The 23,357-nt window shown below is 36.1% G+C and overlaps 2 protein-coding genes and 2 long non-coding RNA genes across 4 annotated transcripts in view; 3 read left to right on the forward strand and 1 right to left on the reverse strand.

Moving 5' to 3' along the window:
* Positions 1-466: 466 nt before the first annotated feature.
* Positions 467-1,885, forward strand: LOC144427367 (uncharacterized). The gene is made up of 3 exons (XR_013477932.1): positions 467-675; positions 1,195-1,266; positions 1,355-1,885. It is a non-coding gene; the product is annotated as an uncharacterized LOC144427367 (long non-coding RNA).
* Positions 1,886-2,692: 807 nt separating this feature from the next.
* On the forward strand, positions 2,693-4,016 carry LOC144427283 (uncharacterized). Its single transcript, XR_013477854.1, has 3 exons — positions 2,693-2,796; positions 3,316-3,387; positions 3,476-4,016. It is a non-coding gene; the product is annotated as an uncharacterized LOC144427283 (long non-coding RNA).
* Positions 4,017-15,928: 11,912 nt separating this feature from the next.
* LOC120339060 (ATP synthase F(1) complex catalytic subunit beta, mitochondrial-like) lies at positions 15,929-17,699 on the forward strand. Its single transcript, XM_039407104.2, has one exon. The coding sequence runs from the start codon at positions 16,017-16,019 to the stop codon at positions 17,574-17,576; it is 1,560 nt and encodes a 519-aa protein (XP_039263038.2). The 5' UTR covers positions 15,929-16,016; the 3' UTR covers positions 17,577-17,699.
* Positions 17,700-20,664: 2,965 nt separating this feature from the next.
* Positions 20,665-23,357, reverse strand: part of LOC120339059 (uncharacterized) — a 54,252-nt gene continuing 51,559 nt past the window's right edge. Inside the window, exon 34 of the mRNA XM_039407102.2 lies at positions 20,665-23,213. Within this exon, the coding sequence (XP_039263036.2) occupies positions 23,139-23,213 (75 nt within the window). The 3' untranslated portion in view covers positions 20,665-23,138. The remainder of the gene's footprint in view (positions 23,214-23,357) is intronic.

The following is a 23,357-nucleotide window of genomic DNA, read 5'->3' on the forward strand; positions in this document are numbered from 1 at the left end:
ACTCAACTCGGCATACTTTGCTGAAAATATCATCTGCGCTTTTACATCTTTTAGCTATTTTTGAAACTTTACAAGAGAAAAACGAGAATATCGGTCAGAGACCGAAGACTTATCGATCGAAAGTTAGGGGATCCTCCAAAACAGCGCTCTACTCCATAGTGACATCTTGTGTCCCATCACTAATTAATCATTAACTCGCCAATTATACGACATAATTTGTCCAAAATCAATAGGCTTCTAGTCCGAGATATGATGAACGGACATGCAAAATCTGGAGCGGATTCAATCTCGCTTTCGTGAGATATCGCGTGCATCTAACAGACAGCCAGACTAATACCTATAACATACTTACCAATTAAAAGCGATAAGTAATAAAATCGATAAGTAACGATTAAAATCGATAAGTAACAACTTTCTTATAAATATTTTACGTGTGTACTCTAGAACAGGGTAGTCCAAGCAATGACATTAAACAACATGATGCGCAACTCCGGCATTTTTGTCCGAAGATCGTATTCGATAGCACGCTCCAATGCACATACTTGACGAGACGAAAACGAGCGGATGTGTGCTGCTTTCAAGGCGTAGCACGAATGGTGTTCGTGCCTGCTTCGACAGTTGTTGTCGATTTTAATGATATTTTGGAAAGTTAAGGTAAAAAGAAATCGGAAAAAGGTAAGGTAAATACTATTGTGGTATATCACACCCGGGCATCGCACTGTTAAGTACATGTGGGAAAGCCAGCCTTTGTCAAATACTACGAAGTTATTAATTCAGTACGGTACGTGGTTGCCCATTTGCCGAAATTACATATTTACTTACCCCTTATGGTTTCAAATAGTTCATGCACCTCCAGTTAGATTTTTTTAATCAGTGAGGATATTTACTCATTGTTGATTGCTGCTCATTGTAACATACTATTGCTCATTCACTTATATTTGCGTATTGAATCAAAGTGTTAACAAGTTCACCTAACATTTCACTCATACCGGTCTATCTTGTATAGTCTGATCTCTCAAGTATTTGGAGCCGCGAATGCTTGTAATTTTCTGACTAAACCCTTTTATTAGTTGGTTTATATACCAAATTCAGTAAAATATGAGATATCGGATTTATTAGCTTTTCCATTCTAAATCATATAGACTGCTTTATTTATTCTTAACGAAAATTAATAAATCTCCTCTCTTTCTTCAGATGTGAAAGTTGTGGACAAACCTGTCTAAGCATTGTGAGACTCCTGCAGCACAAGAGGTAATAGCAGAAATAGTAAGTATATCAATCAAGAAATTAAGCCGACATAAAGCAAAACTTTCAACTATTCGTCTAATCTTAATTTCCTATTATTTATTCACAGGACAACTATAGCAGAAGGGGAGATATCAGAAGTCTGGCGACATATCAGTGACAGTGTGATTCCAAGAAATATAATTAGAGTACTCCATAAATGTTTGCAATAGAAAAACAACCTATGGAGGCATGCATAGACATTTGACCCTCCGGTAGAGTTGTGTATGACCCCCACATCCTGCAGGGCTTGAGGAAAAGAACTAAAAATTCCAAAGCGTAAGATTGCATAAGCGGTCTTATTTGTAAAAAGGCACAAAACACGCCAGACATACTTGAAACAGCTTCGGAAAATGAGGATTACGGGTAACTCACTGCACCTGTGTTATATTTGGTTCATCAACTTTTGGTAGTACTATAGAAGAAATTACGGAAGGGGTATAATCATCATTCACGATAAAATACTATCATATATTTTTTGGACAACTTCAATCTAGACCAGGGATCTCAAACTCGCGTCCCCAGAAAACTTCCAGTGCGGCCCTCGAACGCTTAACAATAATTGTAATAGTATTTTGGAAGTTTTTTTTTATCTAAATGTAATAGATTTTTCAAACCTTTTAAAGTGAGATTGATTATCCACACAGAAAACAATTTACTGAAAGTAGTTTTGGAATATTAATTTTTTTTGTCCACATTTTGACCCAATTAAGAATACACATCAAGCTAGCAAAAGAATATTTGAATAAAACACTTGAGTGATTAAATTAAACGCAAAGTACACGAAGAAGGTGGCATTTTCGAAGAAAATGGGAGTTGCAATATTTCTGCTTTCCACAAAACTTTGAAGCACATTGTTTAATTTGTCATATTTCCATCAATACAATGAAAAAACACAATAAGCTCAGCAGTCAATATGACAAATTCGAAGACCAACTTCGAACAGAAAATTTCCATGTGTTTGTATATTAATATAATTATACAACGACTTGGTTACTAAAAATCAATATCAATAATAATTCAAGCAATCCTATGCCACGCAATGTGGTGCGAAATGTCTTGTCGAAAAAATCTGTCATTTTTTTTTTACTGATCTATACATGAAATGATAAAAGTAACTTTTTTGCATTACTGGAATTAATTAAACATTCGCAAAGATCCAGATTAACCCATGATCATGTGGCCTCGTTAGTTAGAGTTGGTACTATAAAATCATTTCAGTCTGGCCTTAGTATGCTGGTGACACAAAAAAAAGATGCCAAACGTCAGGACAAATGTAATTATTAAAACATTGAGTTTATACTGTAGTATTTTTGTTAATTTTAAGTTCATATATTTAGATTAAGTTATGTTTTATTCTTTCCTTATCCAAAGCTTGTTCAAAAATGATTTTGATGGTTGTACATAGCTGCTTTCAAGGCGTAGCACGAATGGTGTTCGTGCCTGCTTCGACAGTTGTTGTCGATTTTAATGATATTTTGGAAAGTTAAGGTAAAAAGAAATCGGAAAAAGGTAAGGTAAATACTATTGTGGTATATCACACCCGGGCATCGCACTGTTAAGTACATGTGGGAAAGCCAGCCTTTGTCAAATACTACGAAGTTATTAATTCAGTACGGTACGTGGTTGCCCATTTGCCGAAATTACATATTTACTTACCCCTTATGGTTTCAAATAGTTCATGCACCTCCAGTTAGATTTTTTTAATCAGTGAGGATATTTACTCATTGTTGATTGCTGCTCATTGTAACATACTATTGCTCATTCACTTATATTTGCGTATTGAATCAAAGTGTTAACAAGTTCACCTAACATTTCACTCATACCGGTCTATCTTGTATAGTCTGATCTCTCAAGTATTTGGAGCCGCGAATGCTTGTAATTTTCTGACTAAACCCTTTTATTAGTTGGTTTATATACCAAATTCAGTAAAATATGAGATATCGGATTTATTAGCTTTTCCATTCTAAATCATATAGACTGCTTTATTTATTCTTAACGAAAATTAATAAATCTCCTCTCTTTCTTCAGATGTGAAAGTTGTGGACAAACCTGTCTAAGCATTGTGAGACTCCTGCAGCACAAGAGGTAATAGCAGAAATAGTAAGTATATCAATCAAGAAATTAAGCCGACATAAAGCAAAACTTTCAACTATTCGTCTAATCTTAATTTCCTATTATTTATTCACAGGACAACTATAGCAGAAGGGGAGATATCAGAAGTCTGGCGACATATCAGTGACAGTGTGATTCCAAGAAATATAATTAGAGTACTCCATAAATGTTTGCAATAGAAAAACAACCTATGGAGGCATGCATAGACATTTGACCCTCCGGTAGAGTTGTGTATGACCCCCACATCCTGCAGGGCTTGAGGAAAAGAACTAAAAATTCCAAAGCGTAAGATTGCATAAGCGGTCTTATTTGTAAAAAGGCACAAAACACGCCAGACATACTTGAAACAGCTTCGGAAAATGAGGATTACGGGTAACTCACTGCACCTGTGTTATATTTGGTTCATCAACTTTTGGTAGTACTATAGAAGAAATTACGGAAGGGGTATAATCATCATTCACGATAAAATACTATCATATATTTTTTGGACAACTTCAATCTAGACCAGGGATCTCAAACTCGCGTCCCCAGAAAACTTCCAGTGCGGCCCTCGAACGCTTAACAATAATTGTAATAGTATTTTGGAAGTTTTTTTTTATCTAAATGTAATAGATTTTTCAAACCTTTTAAAGTGAGATTGATTATCCACACAGAAAACAATTTACTGAAAGTAGTTTTGGAATATTAATTTTTTTTGTCCACATTTTGACCCAATTAAGAATACACATCAAGCTAGCAAAAGAATATTTGAATAAAACACTTGAGTGATTAAATTAAACGCAAAGTACACGAAGAAGGTGGCATTTTCGAAGAAAATGGGAGTTGCAATATTTCTGCTTTCCACAAAACTTTGAAGCACATTGTTTAATTTGTCATATTTCCATCAATACAATGAAAAAACACAATAAGCTCAGCAGTCAATATGACAAATTCGAAGACCAACTTCGAACAGAAAATTTCCATGTGTTTGTATATTAATATAATTATACAACGACTTGGTTACTAAAAATCAATATCAATAATAATTCAAGCAATCCTATGCCACGCAATGTGGTGCGAAATGTCTTGTCGAAAAAATCTGTCATTTTTTTTTACTGATCTATACATGAAATGATAAAAGTAACTTTTTTGCATTACTGGAATTAATTAAACATTCGCAAAGATCCAGATTAACCCATGATCATGTGGCCTCGTTAGTTAGAGTTGGTACTATAAAATCATTTCAGTCTGGCCTTAGTATGCTGGTGACACAAAAAAAAGATGCCAAACGTCAGGACAAATGTAATTATTAAAACATTGAGTTTATACTGTAGTATTTTTGTTAATTTTAAGTTCATATATTTAGATTAAGTTATGTTTTATTCTTTCCTTATCCAAAGCTTGTTCAAAAATGATTTTGATGGTTGTACATAGAATTTTATGATTTTTTATAATAAATACAGTAACTTGCAAATGTTGCATAATAGTGAAATGCAAATATCAATATGTAATTGCATTTGAAATTGAAGAAAATAATAAAACTTAATCCAACTGTTTAGTTGCATCACAATACATGTCACAAACTAAAACTATCTTAAAAATATCTTTCAAGTATACATTGTCAAAAACTGTTTGCGGCCTTTTTACAATTTCCAAAATGCAATGCGGCTCTCGAAAACCTTGAGTTTGACACCACTGATCTATTCTAGACGATTCAAGCAGTGCTTTGGGAAATAATATCACGCCAATTAAATTGAAATAATCTTGCTATATTAAATACAAAATCGTTGCTATCATAAAGGTAAACCAATTCAGCCACTCGAAATATATTGGCCTTCACAAGGCAATGGGGGCAAAATTGAGAGTTCATGAGCTATGAACATTTGTTCTTTTCTTTGTCTTGAACTTTTCATACTCCACAGCCCTTATTAATTTTTTATAATTTTAATTACCATGTGATGGTCATACATATCTTTAACTTGTATTTTCTGTCATGATGTATTATCTCAATGTGCCAAACTATTAATTAGTGTGCATATTTTGCTTCCAGATGACATAAATGTATTGTCTTGTTTATTACCTCAGCTTGGAGTATTGACAAGAAAAAGGTGCCAGTAAATTAGGTAAATTTGTTTTTAACTCTTTGTTATAATCAGAATTCACAATCAATAGGAATTATAAACAGCCAACAATCAATAAGAATTTTATGCGAAATCCCTCAGAATAAATTTGTCTAAAATCGGAGGAAGGCAAAAAATATAGGTAGTTTCCACTTTCCATCCACACAAGCATTTCAAGAAGACTTGCTCGAGCCAAACTAAATGAGCATCGTCAGGTGATCGGTAAGGCTGCAAGTTGAATCCAGCCCTGCAACCTCCTGCATAGAAGATAATATTAATTAGTGGGCTATGAGCTAAATTCCTAAATTTAAACAAACCTATCTACGATGCATTATGTACCAGCAATGTTACCCACGATTAACTGAATATGTAATATGTCTAATAAATTCACCTACAAAAGCAAGTTCGATAGGTGCTAACTTTGTGTTATGGAATTGTATCACAGCACAGTTTTGTATGACACCCTCTTCAACTGAAATTTCAATGATTAAGCGCAAACATTAAAATTACTAACTTTGAACTTTGTCATTATCTGCAAAATGTTCCACACAAATCTTTCCGCTATCGCGTTTGTAATCTTCTCTGATAAAAAAACGTCTTTGATGTCCAGAATTGCTCTTCACAGCTTGCCTGCCATTCCAGCTTTCTAAGTGAGCAAAACTTCTTAGATATAGAGATTATTTTGTTCCGTTACAGGCGCAGAAAGGCAGGTACTACACGTAAAAAAGACGCCGAGTAGCAAAAGCGAGCGGAAAACGGACGCGAAAGGCGACGAGAAATATGTGCATTGGAGCGTATCATGAAATACAATCTTTCGCCTGTAGTCTTATGGAGTGACGTCAGAGTTGCCTATCATGTTGTTTAATGTCATTGGTCCAAGGTTGTCGGCAACACCAAATGCGATTTTTTGATCACGCTATGCCCTACGCGGCGGTGTGGCTCATCGTGCTAAGCGTTAGGAATACGCTCGCCACCGCACCTCTAATTACTCTGCGTGGGTTCGCTGGTTCGAATCCCATGCGGGGTGGTTATGAGCGAGAGGATTGCTGGACTCCTCGCCGCCGTTGGGTGGTTCACGTGACCGCTGGTCGGTTACGGCTTCCTCCACCATCAAGTCCATGCTTCGGAAAAACAAAATACTTAACTAATCCCATACCCGACATGGAATGGTAACCGGACGAGAGGCCGTGGTTCGCCATATGGGTAAGCCGTCAAATCGGCTTTCCTCTCCCCGGGATAAATATGTAAATCTTCTCCTTCTCTCCTTCTACGACCATTTGTTACCTAGACGAGCAAATGTGATGCGGGCCACAGATAATGATACGGCGGGTCACATGGGGCCCGCGGGCATGGGTTTGAACCGACCTGCGTGTATCATGCCTATCACTGCTTCATGTCATGACAGACTGCTCAGCATGTAGCGCAATTCAGACAATCTAATCAGTACATAACGTCCCAGTACTATTAGAAGTACTTTGCGATTCCCCAGTACTATTAGTACTAAGTATACGTACTCTGCGGAATATCTCCACCTTACACCTCAGAGGTCTATAAACACACAATATCTGTTTTGCCAAGTGTCCATATATTGTAAAGTTACAAAATTGAAATGTTACAGTAACAGATAATTAAATTGTACTTCAATCTTAATACAAGTATACGTGATGTCACCAAATTACGACTACAAAAAACAAATTTCCAACTCTTGTTCGAATGCGGGAATGATACGCCATAAACCCTTTCAGGCATGCAGAAAATGATTCGGCTCTCCGACCTTGTTTCAGGCAAATTATGTGGCGAGTACATAATGATTACTGTGGATTTCAATTCTGGAAACCTCTTTTCGGCAAAGAATCAAAAAGAATGCGAGTAGAAATAGCCAAACGATATAAAATCTGGGCGGCCCCATTAGTTAGAGCAAAATTAAGAAGCTAGATTGGCATGCTTTATATTTAGGGACAAATCCCAAAGCGTTTGATTAATAATAAGTGGTCAGAATAATAATCCATATTTTATCCAGACATCTCTCCAACCAGTGATTTTTGAAATATAACCCTCGATCTAGGGACAAACCCCTATTAGCTAAACATGAATCCTTAATTCGTTGAGTTATAACGAGAGAAAAAGATGAAACAAAGCAAAACTTTGGAATCGGGGAAATATGCTGCATCGAGAAATTTAACTGGTCCATACGACGTCAAATTACCCAGTTAGACATTTTATTCCTATACGTAACCAGAGATCAGTAACATATGCCGCGTTTTAGTCAGGAAAAACCAACCTGAAATTTCCGTCAGAGGTTAGGAAGCATCGTATTTGTTTAAAAAAATTCATTCTGAACAAATAGCTTTATATATATATATATATATATATGCCCAAATTTCGGGACAATGTTGGAATCGAAGAAATGTGTGCCACTGCAGCGAGAAATTTCAGTATCGCATTTCAGAAGAAAAATATAGACTTGAAATTGTCATCGGAGTTCAGGGGGTATGTGGTTTCAATAAATATTTAAATGCATTGGTCTGATTAAATCTCTAAACTTTACCAAATGTAGCTTTGAAAAATTGACAGAAATGACTTACCGCATGCATATCGGTACTAGCAGATGGTTAGCCGAAGTACCAAGCTTGCTGGACAACACGGCGCACAAACGTGTCATGTGAGGTCACGCTTGACGGAATAAAAAAGCGTTTCTATGAATAAATAAAAAACAACCAAATTTTGGATGAAATATCGGACTCGTCATCAAATTCATCTAATCCATTTTACGTCAAATTGAGTCAGTGAGACATTTTCTTGGAACTTACTATAAATATTTGGTATATTCCGCATTCAAATGAACAAATACTAACTTGACATTTGCATTCGACGTTAGGAAGCATCGCGTTTCCCAGTAAGCATTCATATTTGACTGATTCAATTCTATAAACTTCGAAAAATGAGGCCGATGGCGATGGGTGGCGGTAACTGGCTCGGCTAAGCAACAAGTTCGCTGAGCAACATGGCGTAAAACCTAACGGAGTCGCACTAGACGAAATAGAAGAAGTGACACTTTTTTTTTCTTTTGCATATGCTGAGCCGTTAAATCTTGCATATTCACTTAAGTTTGCGGGACTAATGCATAGAGGGGTAAATGTAGTTTTTATTCAGCGACTAAGAAATTCCCTTGCGACACACATCTTACTACCAAAATGTTTAGAAAAACGTATATATGTCAATTGTCCCACTGTACTCCACTTGTGGGGTACATTCGGCATACCCTGGGGCACAATGGATCAGTCTGTCAAAATTCAACGAAGTATGCCCTTAAAAATAAGCAAATAATCAGCATAATCGTCTAATAAACAGGGAGACTTCAAATTTGAAAATTTAATGTTTTTAAAATCAATGTTCAATTGAAATAGTTCAGATATTTTGACAAAAAAAATCGCAAACGAATTTGATTATTTCCTTCCTCGAATCTGAATCTGGAAATAATATTGATTCTCGAATATATTCCATATTGGGCCATGGGTCGAAAGAAATCATAATATTACACAAAATATAACGCATCCCTGGGTCTCTAAGCACTTATTGTATCAAACGCTGTCGAATTGTGCCCAGTAGGGCCTGTCCCACTGAACCCCGGTCCATTGTTCCCCATAGGAAACAAATATTTTCAGACCATCCCACGGCGAAATTAGGAAGGCACATCCACTCGCCAACGTTATGAATATTTTAAAGTGGACTAAAGCTGAAAAATATCAGACGGTGGTTTGTCATGTTGAAAAGGCTAAAGTAGAAAAAAAGAAAAAACTGGAATAGTGAAATTTTAGTTTCAACCTCCCAAAACCAATTTCACCTCATAGCTTGCTTCGCTCTACCCGTCCGTTGTCCGTTCACGGGGACGTTGTAACTCACCGAAGGGCGGATTGAAACATCGTACGGCGGACAGGATTACGGATATAGTATCAGTGTGATAGCTGATTTTCCACTGTGCCCCATGTTCCAACGTGCCCCATATTCCCCTACTCGTGGCTTAAAATAAACAGCAACATTTTAGGTTAAACAACGGCCCCTATAGGACTCGGAGTTAGTTTTAGAAAAGTAGTGGCGAATTGGCGGTATTGTCACTGTTTCTAATCTTTTTGTACGCATTACACCCGAGCGAACCTACCGGTAACGAAGCCCGGACTGTCCTAGCTTTTTCAGGTCCTGTGACTTCAGTTTCGAAATACCAAATTATCCGCGTCACTACTGCATCTGATTCTGATCATGTACCGTAGTCCAGGGGTGTGCATCCTTTATTACAGGAGGGCCAGATTTAAGTAATTGAAGCCGCGGGACGCACTTTTATTTAAGGTATAATTTCTAGTAATTTAGGGCACAAAAAATGTTTTTGCTAGCTAGTTTTGCTAACATGACAGTGGCACTCGGGTACTGGTGTAGGCTTTGCGACGCAAAGTGATTGGAATTGCTCGCACGTACCAGAATAACTAAACTTATACTTATACTAAAAACTCAGACAGACAGAAAAACTCAGTCATAACAAATTAGTTGTGGCGTCTTTGCATCAGAGGACTCTTACAATTAACATAGGCTAGGCTAGGGTGTCTCATCGTTTATATAAGTAGATTACCGCCGATATAAGCATATTCTTCACAATCGCAACCCACTCGTTTTTGCCGAAGGGCTGAACTTGATCGAATTGCTTTTGTAGTAGGCTCGTGAGCTAATTTTCATGATTTTTCTTACTCAAAACGTCTCTCTGATATCTCGGCTAAACATTCCAGGTAGAATCTTATTTATGACTTTGGTGGAGATATAAAGTGGCGATATAAAGTGTAGGCAATAGTGGTAGAAGTCAAAATATAAAAACATTATTGAAATTATAATTCCGGCTGCGTGTGCAGCTGCCAGAATGCAACGTTTTGGCGTAGTTTCGCGGCGATGCAAAGGGTATTTCAATAAAATATACAAAAAATACAGAAAAATTTTGATTCAAAACAAGCCCTTGTTTTAAAACACGATGTTTTTTTTAGAATTGATAAAAAACAAAAATCTACTCAGCAAGCTCTCTCAATCAATAAACTATAATCAATTCCCCTTTCAAAAGGTATTTCCTGTCTTTAACAGTTTAGTTGTCTGCACGGCTTCAACGTACCTATAGTAATGTTCTTTTCTGTCAGCCACAGGATGATACAAATAATTCTCAAATTTAGTTTTGTATTGCTGGTTTTGGCAAATTTGGTCGCGAAAGTGCTTTCAAGTCCTAGGCGAAGCAAAATACCCGGACCGAACGGTAAAATAAAAAACATTTGTCATCAATAAAGGAACAGTTTGCCTAGTGTTGATATATATATATATATATATATATATATATGAAATTTTTAGTGTGCCTTGAGAGAGCGGAGGAGGTTTATTTCTCCGTATCAAAGACATTTTAAAATGTATTGAATGATGTTGCAATTGAAAACATTGCATTTATATATATAAATTGTTTTATTCTCAGACTTTCCATTTGTTGATTTCCATGGGAATGGATTAGAAATGTTCGACGAAACAGCCTATTAGACAGTAGGAAGGATAACAACAACGGAGATTATGTTTCAAAAGTTTGAATTAAACAAGAGAATAGAAGTATATTCCTCGAGCGTCTTGTTATTCATATATTATTATATGAGACTTATGGGTTCTTCAGATTGTTAAGTGAAGCGGATACCACCAGGTTTATGTAACAAGCTGTGACGTAGACCAGCGTTTCCCAAACTGTGTTCCGCGGAATACTAGTGTTCCGCGAGCATCTTCGAGTGTTCCGTGGAAAAAGAATCAAAAAACGTCTAAAATGGTCGCCATGGAGATTTATGGCAGGGCTTCCCAAACTAGAGGCCGCTAAACGAATTTTGAGGGGCCGCAAAGAAAACACCAATTTCACAAAACATCAAAAATGCATATATATTTCGAACTGTTTACCATTATTAACGTGGACAAGGGCCGCGAAAAGTTTAAAGTTTGAAAATATGTATGTATATATTAAAAGGGATCGCGAGCTTGAAAGTTTTGGAAGCCCTGATCTATAGAACGTGAAGTTGTCGCCCAACTGACCGTTCAATATCGCGTCACCGTCGGACTAAATCGTACTAACTTGGGAAGGGTAGTGGCATTTTCGATAACTATCGGCCTACCTTTTTGACTGTTGAGTTATAAAGTTTACAGCAATCATTTTGGTTTCGCTATAGGCAAACGAGTAGACCTAAAGAATAAAGGCAAAGGGTCAACTCGTCTTCCTCCGTATCTGTCTGGTTTTACTTTGAAATGCTGGAAAATTACTAATTTTCGCTAAAGTCTATTAAGTAGATAAATAAACTGCAGCGAAATTGCAGCAAGTACTTCCATCTCCATTAGACGTAACATTAGAGGCAAACACAACGTAATGGAAAGTAAACGACATAGAATGGTGAAATGAATTTATTTATTCATATACACATCATTTAAATTAAAAAACAATAAAACATTTATAAATTCAACATGTAAAATATTCAATCATATTTTAAGTAAGTTAACACAATTCTGTTAGTTTTCGCCGCGCATTTGACAACTTTTTCTTTATCAATTTTACCCTTTTATTTTTTGTTGTTCCGTGAGGCGAGATAAAAAGTGGAAGTGTTCCATGGCCGTAAAAGTTTGGGAAACCCCGACGTAGACAATGAGAATTTATATTCATACGCTGATAGGATAGAAGATGAGACAACGTCGCAATTTAGAGTAATAGAAATACTATGTATTTCAGTAGTAGTCGGTTCATTCGTCATGCGGTCCTCATTCGACAACAAGTAGCGAGCAATATTTTCCATAGGCATGAATTGGGCTCGAATAATAAATCAAAACTCAGCGTTTGTTTGAGCTACTCTACGGTGTACAGAAATCTTCACCGGACTTCAACCTTTTTTTGTTTGATTTGGCATTGAATAATACAAAACGCACTTTACATATTCTTAGTGGTTCCCTGAATGACTCGTAAAACCCGTTGGTGTTTTAGTTTATCCACCGTCACAGACCGAAAGGAGGTATGTTGCCAAAGCTCCACAAAAACGGTAAAAAGTGTACAAAATATATTTACGTATCATTCAATGTCAAAAATGCCGAATTGAATTCTAACTGAAATATCCTCATAATCAATCCTTAACAATAAGTTGATAACCCACTCTATCTAGCATGCGCTCTACCACTTCATAAATCGAGCAGAAAGAAGAAAAAGGGTGGCACGGACTAAATGTAGCCTGTTACGTAAGCTGATGAATACTGGGCTAACCTCGATGAAATTTGTTAAAGGTCGATCCACCTAGTTGTTACGTCATACCATATTTTCTTTGTAGTCATATATCATAAAGAACAAAAAGAGTTTAATTTTTGGATAACGGATTGTTAAGAAACAAAAATGAAAAAACAAACTCCGAGTTCCATCAGATAATACTGAGACTTGTATAGGGAGAAGAGATACAAGTCGTAAGGATAAAGACTGATCACCCTAGTAATTAAAAGTTCGATTCCCGCGTTATTAAATTGACACGCGTTATGGAATGTGACTCCGATCTGGATTCCTTCAGACGATAATAAGCACACAATGTTGAATGCCGAATCGTTGTATATTATTGGAAAGATGCACGATCCAAAATCCAAATACAGATAAAATTTTACACACCTAATTCTTCATACAGTAAAATCTGAAGTGAACCAAAAAACACGATATTATGCAGTCCTCTCGGCAAACCGGAAACGATACGTCATCAAATTGGTCGATACGAGAAAGGCAATACATGGAGCGGTTCCATTACATTTGAACCCTTGTGAAATGTGAAATGTTCCATGCTATTAATATGAAAGGGTTAAATACACTATAATCCATAGTTACACAATGCACATTCGCTACACAATTCCCCTCGACCGTAAAAAAATTAACTTGGTAATTTTTTTTAATTTTGTAGTCCGGCCGCCGAGAGATGGAAGTCTAAAAACAAAACAAGAGAGCTATGCTCAAATATATGGACACGTAGCGCCACCTATCGGCGATAATTTTGATGACGTCATAGCAACAACAAAAAAAGTAATAGCCTTCTGAAGAAAATTTTTATCTTTAACCACTGAAAATTTCAAAGCAATTGGTCCAGTAATCAAAGAGAAAAGCGACTTTTTAAAACGTGTCAAAGAACAAGAACAACAACAACATAATATTGAAACGATCGCTATGTCCACTACGTGTCCAATAACACGGATTAAGAAAAGATAATGGTACGCTATGATGAATAATGGCTAAGGTACATGAGAGAATATACGTCGTTTACGAGAGCAATAAAATACGAGAGAGAAAAAAAGTCAAAAATACGAGAAAAAAACTCAAAGAGGCGAATGCATTATCGCTGTTGCGAAACATAATGTGGCCTATTTTGTAAAATGTTCAAACTTATGCAAATATAATTATCCGGCCATCTTTTAACCTTTTAAACGTAAAATATGCGAAACAAAATTTATTATCCTAATTAAACAATAACATTATTTTAACATTCTAAACCTGGTATATTTTGGGCGAGTATTTGAAATTTAAAAATATGGACTTGGAGATTGAAATGAAGTACGTATGCAATCTGTCACAGAAGTCTACCGGTACCGTATCACAGATGACTACCATCAACTTACGCGAAAGAGAGACCGCCACAAGAAGTGCAATTTTTAATATTGACGACGTTATCGCACACAAAAAACGAATCCCATAGAGGCCACAAGAATTTTTGAAAAAAGGTAGTAGCCTTCTAGCAAAAAATACAATTTTAGCAACTGAAAATTACAAAGCAGATGGTCTATCAACAACAAGAATATTAATAACATGATATCAACAACAACATAATAACAAAACGATCCATATGTAAATTTCGTGTCCAATAATAGTTCAAAATTAAATCTCGAGACCCCTAGGCTTCAGACATCCTTGGCTAATGGTATACCTGGCACAGCCCACGGTCAAGCTCGTAATGAACTTGCGTCGAAAGCTTCGTTTCTGGATGTATTGTAGGCTACAATTTGTTGAAGTAATCAATTTGCCCGATAGATAAATTTCTGAAAATAAAAGGTCTGTACTGTAGTTGACGTGAATAACAGATACTAAAATTCAGCATTTTGATTCCAGATCAAGTACCAGATCACGAATAGAGTAGTTAGAACTAGCATAGACATGCCATGGACGTCACAGCTGGACCAAAACAGTTGACAAATCGTAAACTAACCAAAATGTAATTTAATATCGATTATTTTATATCCATTTATTTTGGCGCGGCGGTGTGGCTCAACGGGCTAAGCGTTAGGAATACGCTCGCCACCGCACCTCTAATTACTCTGCGTGATGGTTATGTGCGAGAGGATTGCTGGACTCCTCGCCGTCGTTGGGGGGTTCACGTAATCGCTGGTCGGTTACAGCTTCCTCCACCACCAAGTCCATGCTTCCGAAAACAAACAATATAAATAATCCCATTCCCGACTTGGAATGGTAACCGGACGAGAGGCCATGGTTCGCCATATGGATAAGCCGTCTTATCGGCTTTCCTCTCCCCCGGGATAAATATGTAAATCCTATCCTTTGTACATTGTCAACAAGGGCTCGCGCAACACTAGATAACATACGAAATAAATCGTGTAAAGTACTACTGGATTTGACCAAACAATTGATCAGCACACGTGAGCAACAAGACTGGATTTGCGTGTAACGTTGTAGGCTTCTGAACGTTTTTACATCGCGGCTCTGATTACCCTGCGTATATAATTTTGTGCGTTTACTGATCCAATACTCTACTTGGACGATAAGCAGATGTGGCACGACCAACGACTAACATATGATTAAGCTTATCGGCTTTCCTCTCCCCCTGGATAAATATAAAAATTCTATCTTATCTATTGAGATCCTAGTATTTGGGACAGCTGAATAATCGCATTGGTAAGCCACCAAAGTCTGGATAAATGTCCTCTCAGTCCCACACAAAGCATTCGTATTTCATGTTGGGGCGAACAATATCATGAATAATAGCAAAAATAAAATCTCGCGTGGCCTTTAGTGCCTGCCATTTGGGCCTAACTATGCCTATATATTAGAATTGCCGTCTATTTATAAATGTAGAATAAATAAAACGAATTTTTCAAATTTATCTGATCGGTGGTAATCCACAGACGACCATTTCCACGACTAATGAGTTACGTTCTCATTGCACTTAGGGTCAAAAGGCAGATCATTATAAAGTTACCTTTATATTTTCTTCTCCTTACCAAATATTTTAATAAGATCCAATAAAAATCATTTCATAGTGTTGGTTTATCCTTCGCCACGTGTGCGATTACGATGTCGAGTGTTTAAAAGTTGGGGTGAGAGGTCGACCGCTCGAGGCGCAGCACGTTTCCAGTTGTCCTTCCCTGTCACCTTTTCGCCTTCTACTCGCGCAGTTTCAGTTGGTGGCGGTTTGGTAAAGCATTTAGTATAATTTGGACGGCTGCAAGATGATGAATTCGGCGAGATTTTGCCTTCGTACTTTACAATCTTCTAAAACTGGCATTGCGGGGAAAGCAGCAAGAGCAGCGTCTGTTGAGCAGAGAAGAAATTATGCTCCTGAAAAGGCAACACAGACGACCCAGGGTTCTGGTTTGGTCGGAGAAATCGTTGCTGTGATCGGACCAGTTGTGGATGTCCAGTTTTCTGGAGGCAGACCACCAATTCTCAATGCATTGGAAGTTGAAGGGCGTGAGACCAAATTGGTCCTGGAAGTTGCACAGCATTTGGGTCAGAACACTGTTCGAACAATTGCCATGGACTCCACGGAAAGATTGATTCGTGGTCAAAAATGTGTTGATACTGGTGATTCCATTAAAGTACCGGTTGGTCCAGGAACATTGGGTCGTATTATCAATGTCATTGGTCAACCAATCGATGAAAGGGGACCAGTTAAAACTAAAATGTATGCCTCAATTCACGCTACTGCTCCTGAATTGAGCGAAACTGGTGGTGCTCAAGAAATTCTGGAAACTGGAATTAAGGTGGTGGACGTGCTAGCACCTTATGTCAGAGGAGGAAAAATTGGTCTGTTTGGTGGTGCTGGTGTTGGCAAGACTGTCTTCATCATGGAACTGATGAACAACGTTGCCAAAGCTCATGGTGGTTATTCAGTATTTGCTGGTGTTGGCGAAAGAACCAGAGAAGGAAATGATCTTTATCATGAGATGATGGACTCCGGAGTCATCTCCCTCACGGATGACACATCCAAAGTAGCGCTCGTCTATGGACAGATGAATGAACCACCAGGTGCCAGAGCTCGTGTTGCTCTCACAGGTCTGACTGTTGCCGAATATTTCAGAGATGAAGAGGGACAAGATGTGCTGCTTTTCATTGACAACATTTTCAGATTCACCCAGGCTGGTTCAGAAGTATCTGCTCTGCTTGGTCGTATTCCATCTGCTGTCGGTTACCAACCAACTCTTGCGACTGACATGGGTACTATGCAGGAGAGAATCACCACCACCAAAAAAGGTTCTATCACATCTGTACAGGCCATATATGTACCTGCTGATGACTTGACTGATCCTAGCCCAGCCACAACATTCTCTCACTTGGATGCCACAACTGTATTGTCACGTCAAGTTTCAGAATTGGGATTCTACCCTGCCGTCGACCCACTGGAGTCATCGTCAAGAATTATGGACCCCAACATCGTAGGAAGAGCTCACTACGACTGCGCAAGACAAGTTAAGAAGATCCTTCAAGATTTGAAATCTTTGCAAGATATCATTGCTATTCTTGGTATGGGTGAATTGTCACAAGAAGAAAAAATGACAGTAACTCGCGCACGTAAGATTCAAAGATTCCTGACGCAACCTTTCCAAGTCGCTGAAACTTTCACAGGAACACCAGGAAAGCTTGTCACACTGAAAGATGCAATCAAAGGTTTCAATATGATTCTTGATGGAGAATTGGATCACATTCCTGAAGTTGCATTTTACATGGTAGGCGATATTGACGAAGTACAAGCAAAGGCAGAACAACTCGCATTGGAAACTTCCGCATAAACTCTGTTCCCAAGTTTTAATAGTCGATGGCTCCAGTTCAATGATTTGATTTGTCCTGTTTGTGTTTATTATATTCTGCTAATTTTGGTTCCTCCAGTATGAAAATTAAAACTATTGAGTTGATTTATTGTCATTTTTTTATTGGTATTGCTTTGTTCAGTTGTTATAAAAGGCATTTCCTAGCAGAATGACTAGTGTGCAGTAAAGTATGCACACACATTTTCCAAACAGATGCATTCAATTTTTTCAAACCATGGTATGCCATGAAATTCTCATTTTGTACAAATAAACATGGCTTTAGGTAGGGTGGCTTGTATCTGATGGCTTGAACAATATTCAATTTCTTTGCAGTCTATGTAAATATTGAATGTTATCAGAAAACATTTATTTATGGGCTAAACCGTGATTACTCATTCAGTAATAATAAATGGCAAATTGAAAGGCTTTAGGTAGGGTGGCTCGTATCTGATAGCTTGAATAATATTCAAACTCTTTGCAGTCTATGTAAATATTAAATGTTATCAGAAAAATATTTATAACCATGATTACTCATTCAGTAATTAATGGCAAATTATCCAGATTCGAATATAATTGATTATGAATTTTATAAGACTCTCATGGTGGATGCTGATATTAGTAAGCATCCTCATGGCTGTTGAATAGTTTAGGAGGTTGTGTATGGAAATTGTTAAAACTGAAATTATTTGCAAAAGATTAAAACTTCATTTTCAATCCATACTTAAAGTTAGTTTACCGGAAAAATATTCAGTTTCAAACTTCAACATTGTTGAACATAAATTGTTTTGGTGGTAAGCATATTTAAAAAAAATAAGAATTTTTCCACTAGTGTTAAATGAGATGCGAAACAATTTTTGGATTCCCAGTATACGATTCAACTGCAAGAACTGAGGCACAATGATTTATAACTCCGTTAACATCATTTAGGATATAGTGAGTATGTGTATATAGATTGGATTGACCAGCTCGCAAATACAACATCATTATCTCTAAACTCGCCAATACCAAAAAATATATATTTTAATTATCTCTCACATTTTATGTGGACAACTTTAAATTGCATTATGAGCCGTTAGTGAAGAATATACAATTTCTCTTAAGCATTTCAAGTTCTCAATGACTTGAAAGTGTTTCAGCCAAATGCTGTTGGGTTTTTACATCTCGTGAACACAAAAATGGTATTAAAAGATTTTGAGGGTGCAGTCAAAGCAAAAATGAAAGAACTGTGACAACATGCCTCCAAACTGAAGTGATGAGGAGTTCGTGAGTCGGCAACAGAATTAAAATCTATATCTTACACAAAATGATACTTGTGAAATCGAGAGGTTTGCTCATCGATTAGACCTGTACATGCCCAAAGTTTTATTCCCATGTGTTATAATTACACATATTCTGTGACTAACCAATCTTTTTTCACTTTTGATTAATTTCAGATGCAATTATTCAGGATAATTGTAAAGTAGATCAAGGCACATAATTTGATTCAATGGGTGGCTTTTGGAAAATCTCTAAATTTACTACGTATCCCATACCTTAAATCTCCATACGTGTTCTGTTTTGAAGCAAAACATAAGTGCGGTTTGAAATAAGGGTTATTATGTTTCCTTGGCCCAGCTTCAGTCTTGTGAATTTTCATCTAGCACTGCATTAGACGAAAATTTTACAACAAATAGGGGTGACTACCTAGTATTAGGTATTGGGGGTTAAAATAAAATGTTTTTATGTGGCTCTATAGCCGACCAGATATCAGGTCATTTTTGATGGTATCTGTAAATAGTTACTAGAAATCTTCAACCATACATTATAATCAAACATGGTACTGTGTAAAAGCTCACTAACACCAGGACTCAACAATTACTCAAATATCATAAAATTGTTCAATTAGTTTGAAGTCCACCATGGTACAGAAGAAATCAAATTACACAACACACAGGACGATTTCCATGAAACGTTTTAAAACTTCAAATGAGGTTTCGAAACACGAGACATATAATTATCATATGTGACATAAATTTGAACTGAAGAAGATATATATTCAGAGATAGGCCTACTCTCGAAACCTCGTCAGGCTTGGAAATATTGAATTAATAGATGCATGTGGAATGCTCACGAGACCAGTGAAAAAAGTTTACTTTGCATATTAACCAAATTCCCATTACCTCACCGTTACAGTACCTTATAGAACCAAGCCATTATTTAGCTACCGGTAATTCGTCTGCAAGTTCCTTGTGGTGTAAAAAGTTCTGATAATACGTGAATAAAAAGTGAAAAACACGACGGGATAGATACTGTGATACCACGATTCTAACTTGTGGTAAAATATGCCGGTGGCATTCATACAGGATAAGTAGTTTTTCAAGCAACAAAGTGATGGACATATTATTTCGCACATCATCCAAATTCCCATTCATTTTACCATCACATTACCTTCACGGAACTGGACCATATTTCGTTGCTTCTTTTGCAAGTTTCCTGTAGTATGAAGTAAGATGTTGCTAACGGGCCTCAGAGCTGCAGCAGAAAAATTCGAAGACTTGAAGCCGAAAAAAGTGATGTTGAATAAAAGTTTCAGCAGAAGACCGAACTAATCTTATGTGGTGTATTTTTACTTGTATACAAACGCGCCGTATGGAGAGGGGTGTCCGATGAATTAGGAAAGGGTATATTAGACAATATAAATTACTTCCCTGCGAGATACTCATATTTGAAATTATTTGTGTACTACTTTTATATTCAAATTGGTATTGAATGAGTTGCGGACTGGTAATAGTCGCTGAGCAGCGTTGTCATCGTGAACTAGCTCAGTTTTCTGAAATACAATTGTTATGTGATTCTTTAACACTTACGAGTACTGCTGATACTGGAAAACTAGAGGGTGCGATTATGGACGCAACCAATCGCGCGACACATATCACAAACCCTTTGATATAAATAAGAATGGTGCTGCTATCCGCTGAGAGGTCGTTTCCACATACTTTTCCAGTTATAACACACAATGGGATGAGTTTTTAGAGCTGCGAGGGTAGGTTTCATCTCATGACAATATCAATTTCTGAACAATCACCACAAGTTCCATATTAATTCTTTCATATTAGGTTTTGTTAATGTTATGGAAGAAGAAATAAAAGTAGCTTGACAAAAAGACTTCGTATAGCAAATGAACAAAGGAATATGACGCAAAAAAAATAAAATGGCACCAACTTGAAAGTATAATAATTTCAAAAAAATAATAACAAAAATGCTAAAATGACATTTCATGGATATGGGTAATTCTCCATAACCTTCCAAATATATCCGAATCAAACAAATTAACATACAACTAAATATATAAATTTCCTATCAAACCTTTTACAGTATATAACGAAAATGAAATCACCAAATTGTTACAAAAATAGCTTGAGCACTCTATCATGAATAGAATCGAATATAATTATTCCGAATTAAACTCAAAATACATTTCAAGTTGATAGTCAATTGAAAGCCATTTAACAAAACTTTTATTTAGGTATTTATTTATGAAGGAATCAAATCAATTCATAGCGATATCAGTGCATGCCAACTTTCACTAATATTCTGCGAACAATCGCTTGAATCAGCTTTTTCGATGGTATACAGGCCCAATTTCAGTGAGTGATGTACTCATAGAACTGGGACAAAAAGCCGTTGAATGGAGGTGGGTGAATATATCTATTTTAAGAGTGCACCAAAGAGCTGAAAAATTGATGATAAAACGCAAGTTGAGGTATCAACAAAATACACAACTTATAGTTGGAAAATGCAACTTAAATTTCAAAAAATATGCTCAAAAACATTGTACAAAATAAATTGCATTGAACCTTGTACATTTCATTTTAAAATATATTATAATGTTTATTTAAATCTGATGAACTTGCAACAAGAAAATAAACATGTTCAATATGTGTATTAACATAGATAAGTAGCATGTAAGCATATTCAAATACGATATTACAAGCATTTCAAACATGAAAATTTGACTGGTAATATGATTGCATGATTAAATTTTTTTTAATTTACATTCCTCCTTGAAAATCATGATTACACCTTTTATCATGATCCAAAATCCTATTTTCTATCCTGCCTTTGCACAAAAAACAAGTTTATCAAATACTTTGCAAATCTGCAAGACAAACTTCATTATGCATTACAAAGGGTGTGCTAATTCCTGACAAATATAAAATACTTTATTCAAAATCTGAATAAGACAAATATGTAACGATACCTACCATAACCAGAAAAAATTTTTTTTAATGCTTCAGTCTCATGTGAACAATCCAAAACGTTAAAAACAAAGGAATCAAAATCTAGGATATTGTATATGAGGAAATAATTGTCATCTTGTAAATACAGATAAGAATGTACAAACATTGAGAAGCCAGTTTTACCAAAACATAAAGTCATGCATCACCATTGTTATTTTTTTTTTTTTAAATTAAAGTCACACATTAAATAGGCTTGTCTGGTAAAAGCGTCAAATTAGGAATAAAATTGGTTTTTATGTGGGACTTCCACTAGTTAAAATCAAATGATATACTTGAAAAAGCAATCTTTGCTTGTTGCAGAAACGAATGAATTAAGTTGTAACACCAACTTGTAAATGCATAAAATCCATCAAAGTTATAAAACGAATAAAAAAATTTGTTTAATTAATGATTCATTTCATAACATTATTAACATGATCTGCCATAGATAACAATCAGTATATAGATTGACCATCCTAATAAATCAATATCAAAATGCTCGTATATTCATACTTTGTATATTCATACTTTATAGTATATTAATCTTGGACAACGAATGTGATTTGTATCGAGCAATAACACAAATAAAATGGTTTGTGATGAGTAGGAAATAAACCAACAAATGAATTCATATTTACTTGTAACATCTGTATATTACATTGACTTAGATTTAGAAGGGTGAGGCTGAGAGCTGACAGACTTCCAACCTTCATAATATCCGTTCAAAAACAAGCCGTGAATATTTATGATACAATATAGAGGTTATTTCATCCATTTCCTTGAGGAAACTCAAATCACAAAATCATTCCATGTCTTTCTTATCAACAAAATATATGATCAAATTGAGGAATGAAATAAAATGTACACATATTATGAAATTGCCGCATGACAGAGCAAAAAACAAAATCGCAAATAAAAATCGAAGATCAAAAAAACTGTACTATTCATACCGTGGCAATGCGCGAGATGCTGGAAATCATTGATATAATACAGAAGCTGATATCAAGTTTACATTGTTAATTTAAAAAGATTTCAACAATAAAAATTTCAAATATATTTCAATACCAAACACTGAATAAAAAAAGAAAAAAATGTAAATCAAATAGCAACGATGCTGTGTAAAGTTTGCTGCCTTGAACAGGCCGTCTTGGATAGCTTGCCGATCCATCTCCTCTTCTTGACAACTGACGTCTTTTTCGGAGATAGATCTATGTTGGTTTGTTAGATGTTGTCACACTCATATCAGCTTTACAAATTGTGTGTGTGTAGTTGTGCTTGGCTTTCATCATTTGAAGTTGTAATATTCACTCATAGAGTCTATATATTCTTGAACAGCTCGATAACAAAATTCATATTGTTCCTGTCAAGAAAAATACTATATTAAGCATAATGTCAAAAAATATTTGTCATTCGTGGATTGAGGTCATGTTTTACATAAGTTTGTTCAAAACAAGGTTAGCAGCTATCAACCACAGAAAAAGTGCTTATGAAGGAGTTGCAATCA

The sequence above is a fragment of the Styela clava genome, chromosome 9 (assembly GCF_964204865.1).
Source record: "Styela clava chromosome 9, kaStyClav1.hap1.2, whole genome shotgun sequence".
Classification (NCBI taxonomy): Eukaryota; Metazoa; Chordata; class Ascidiacea; order Stolidobranchia; family Styelidae; genus Styela; species Styela clava.

Coding starts and splice junctions, on each gene's coding strand:
- LOC120339060 (XM_039407104.2), top strand. CDS start 16,017: ATGATGAATTCGGCGAGATTTTGCCTTCGTACTTTACAATCTTCTAAA.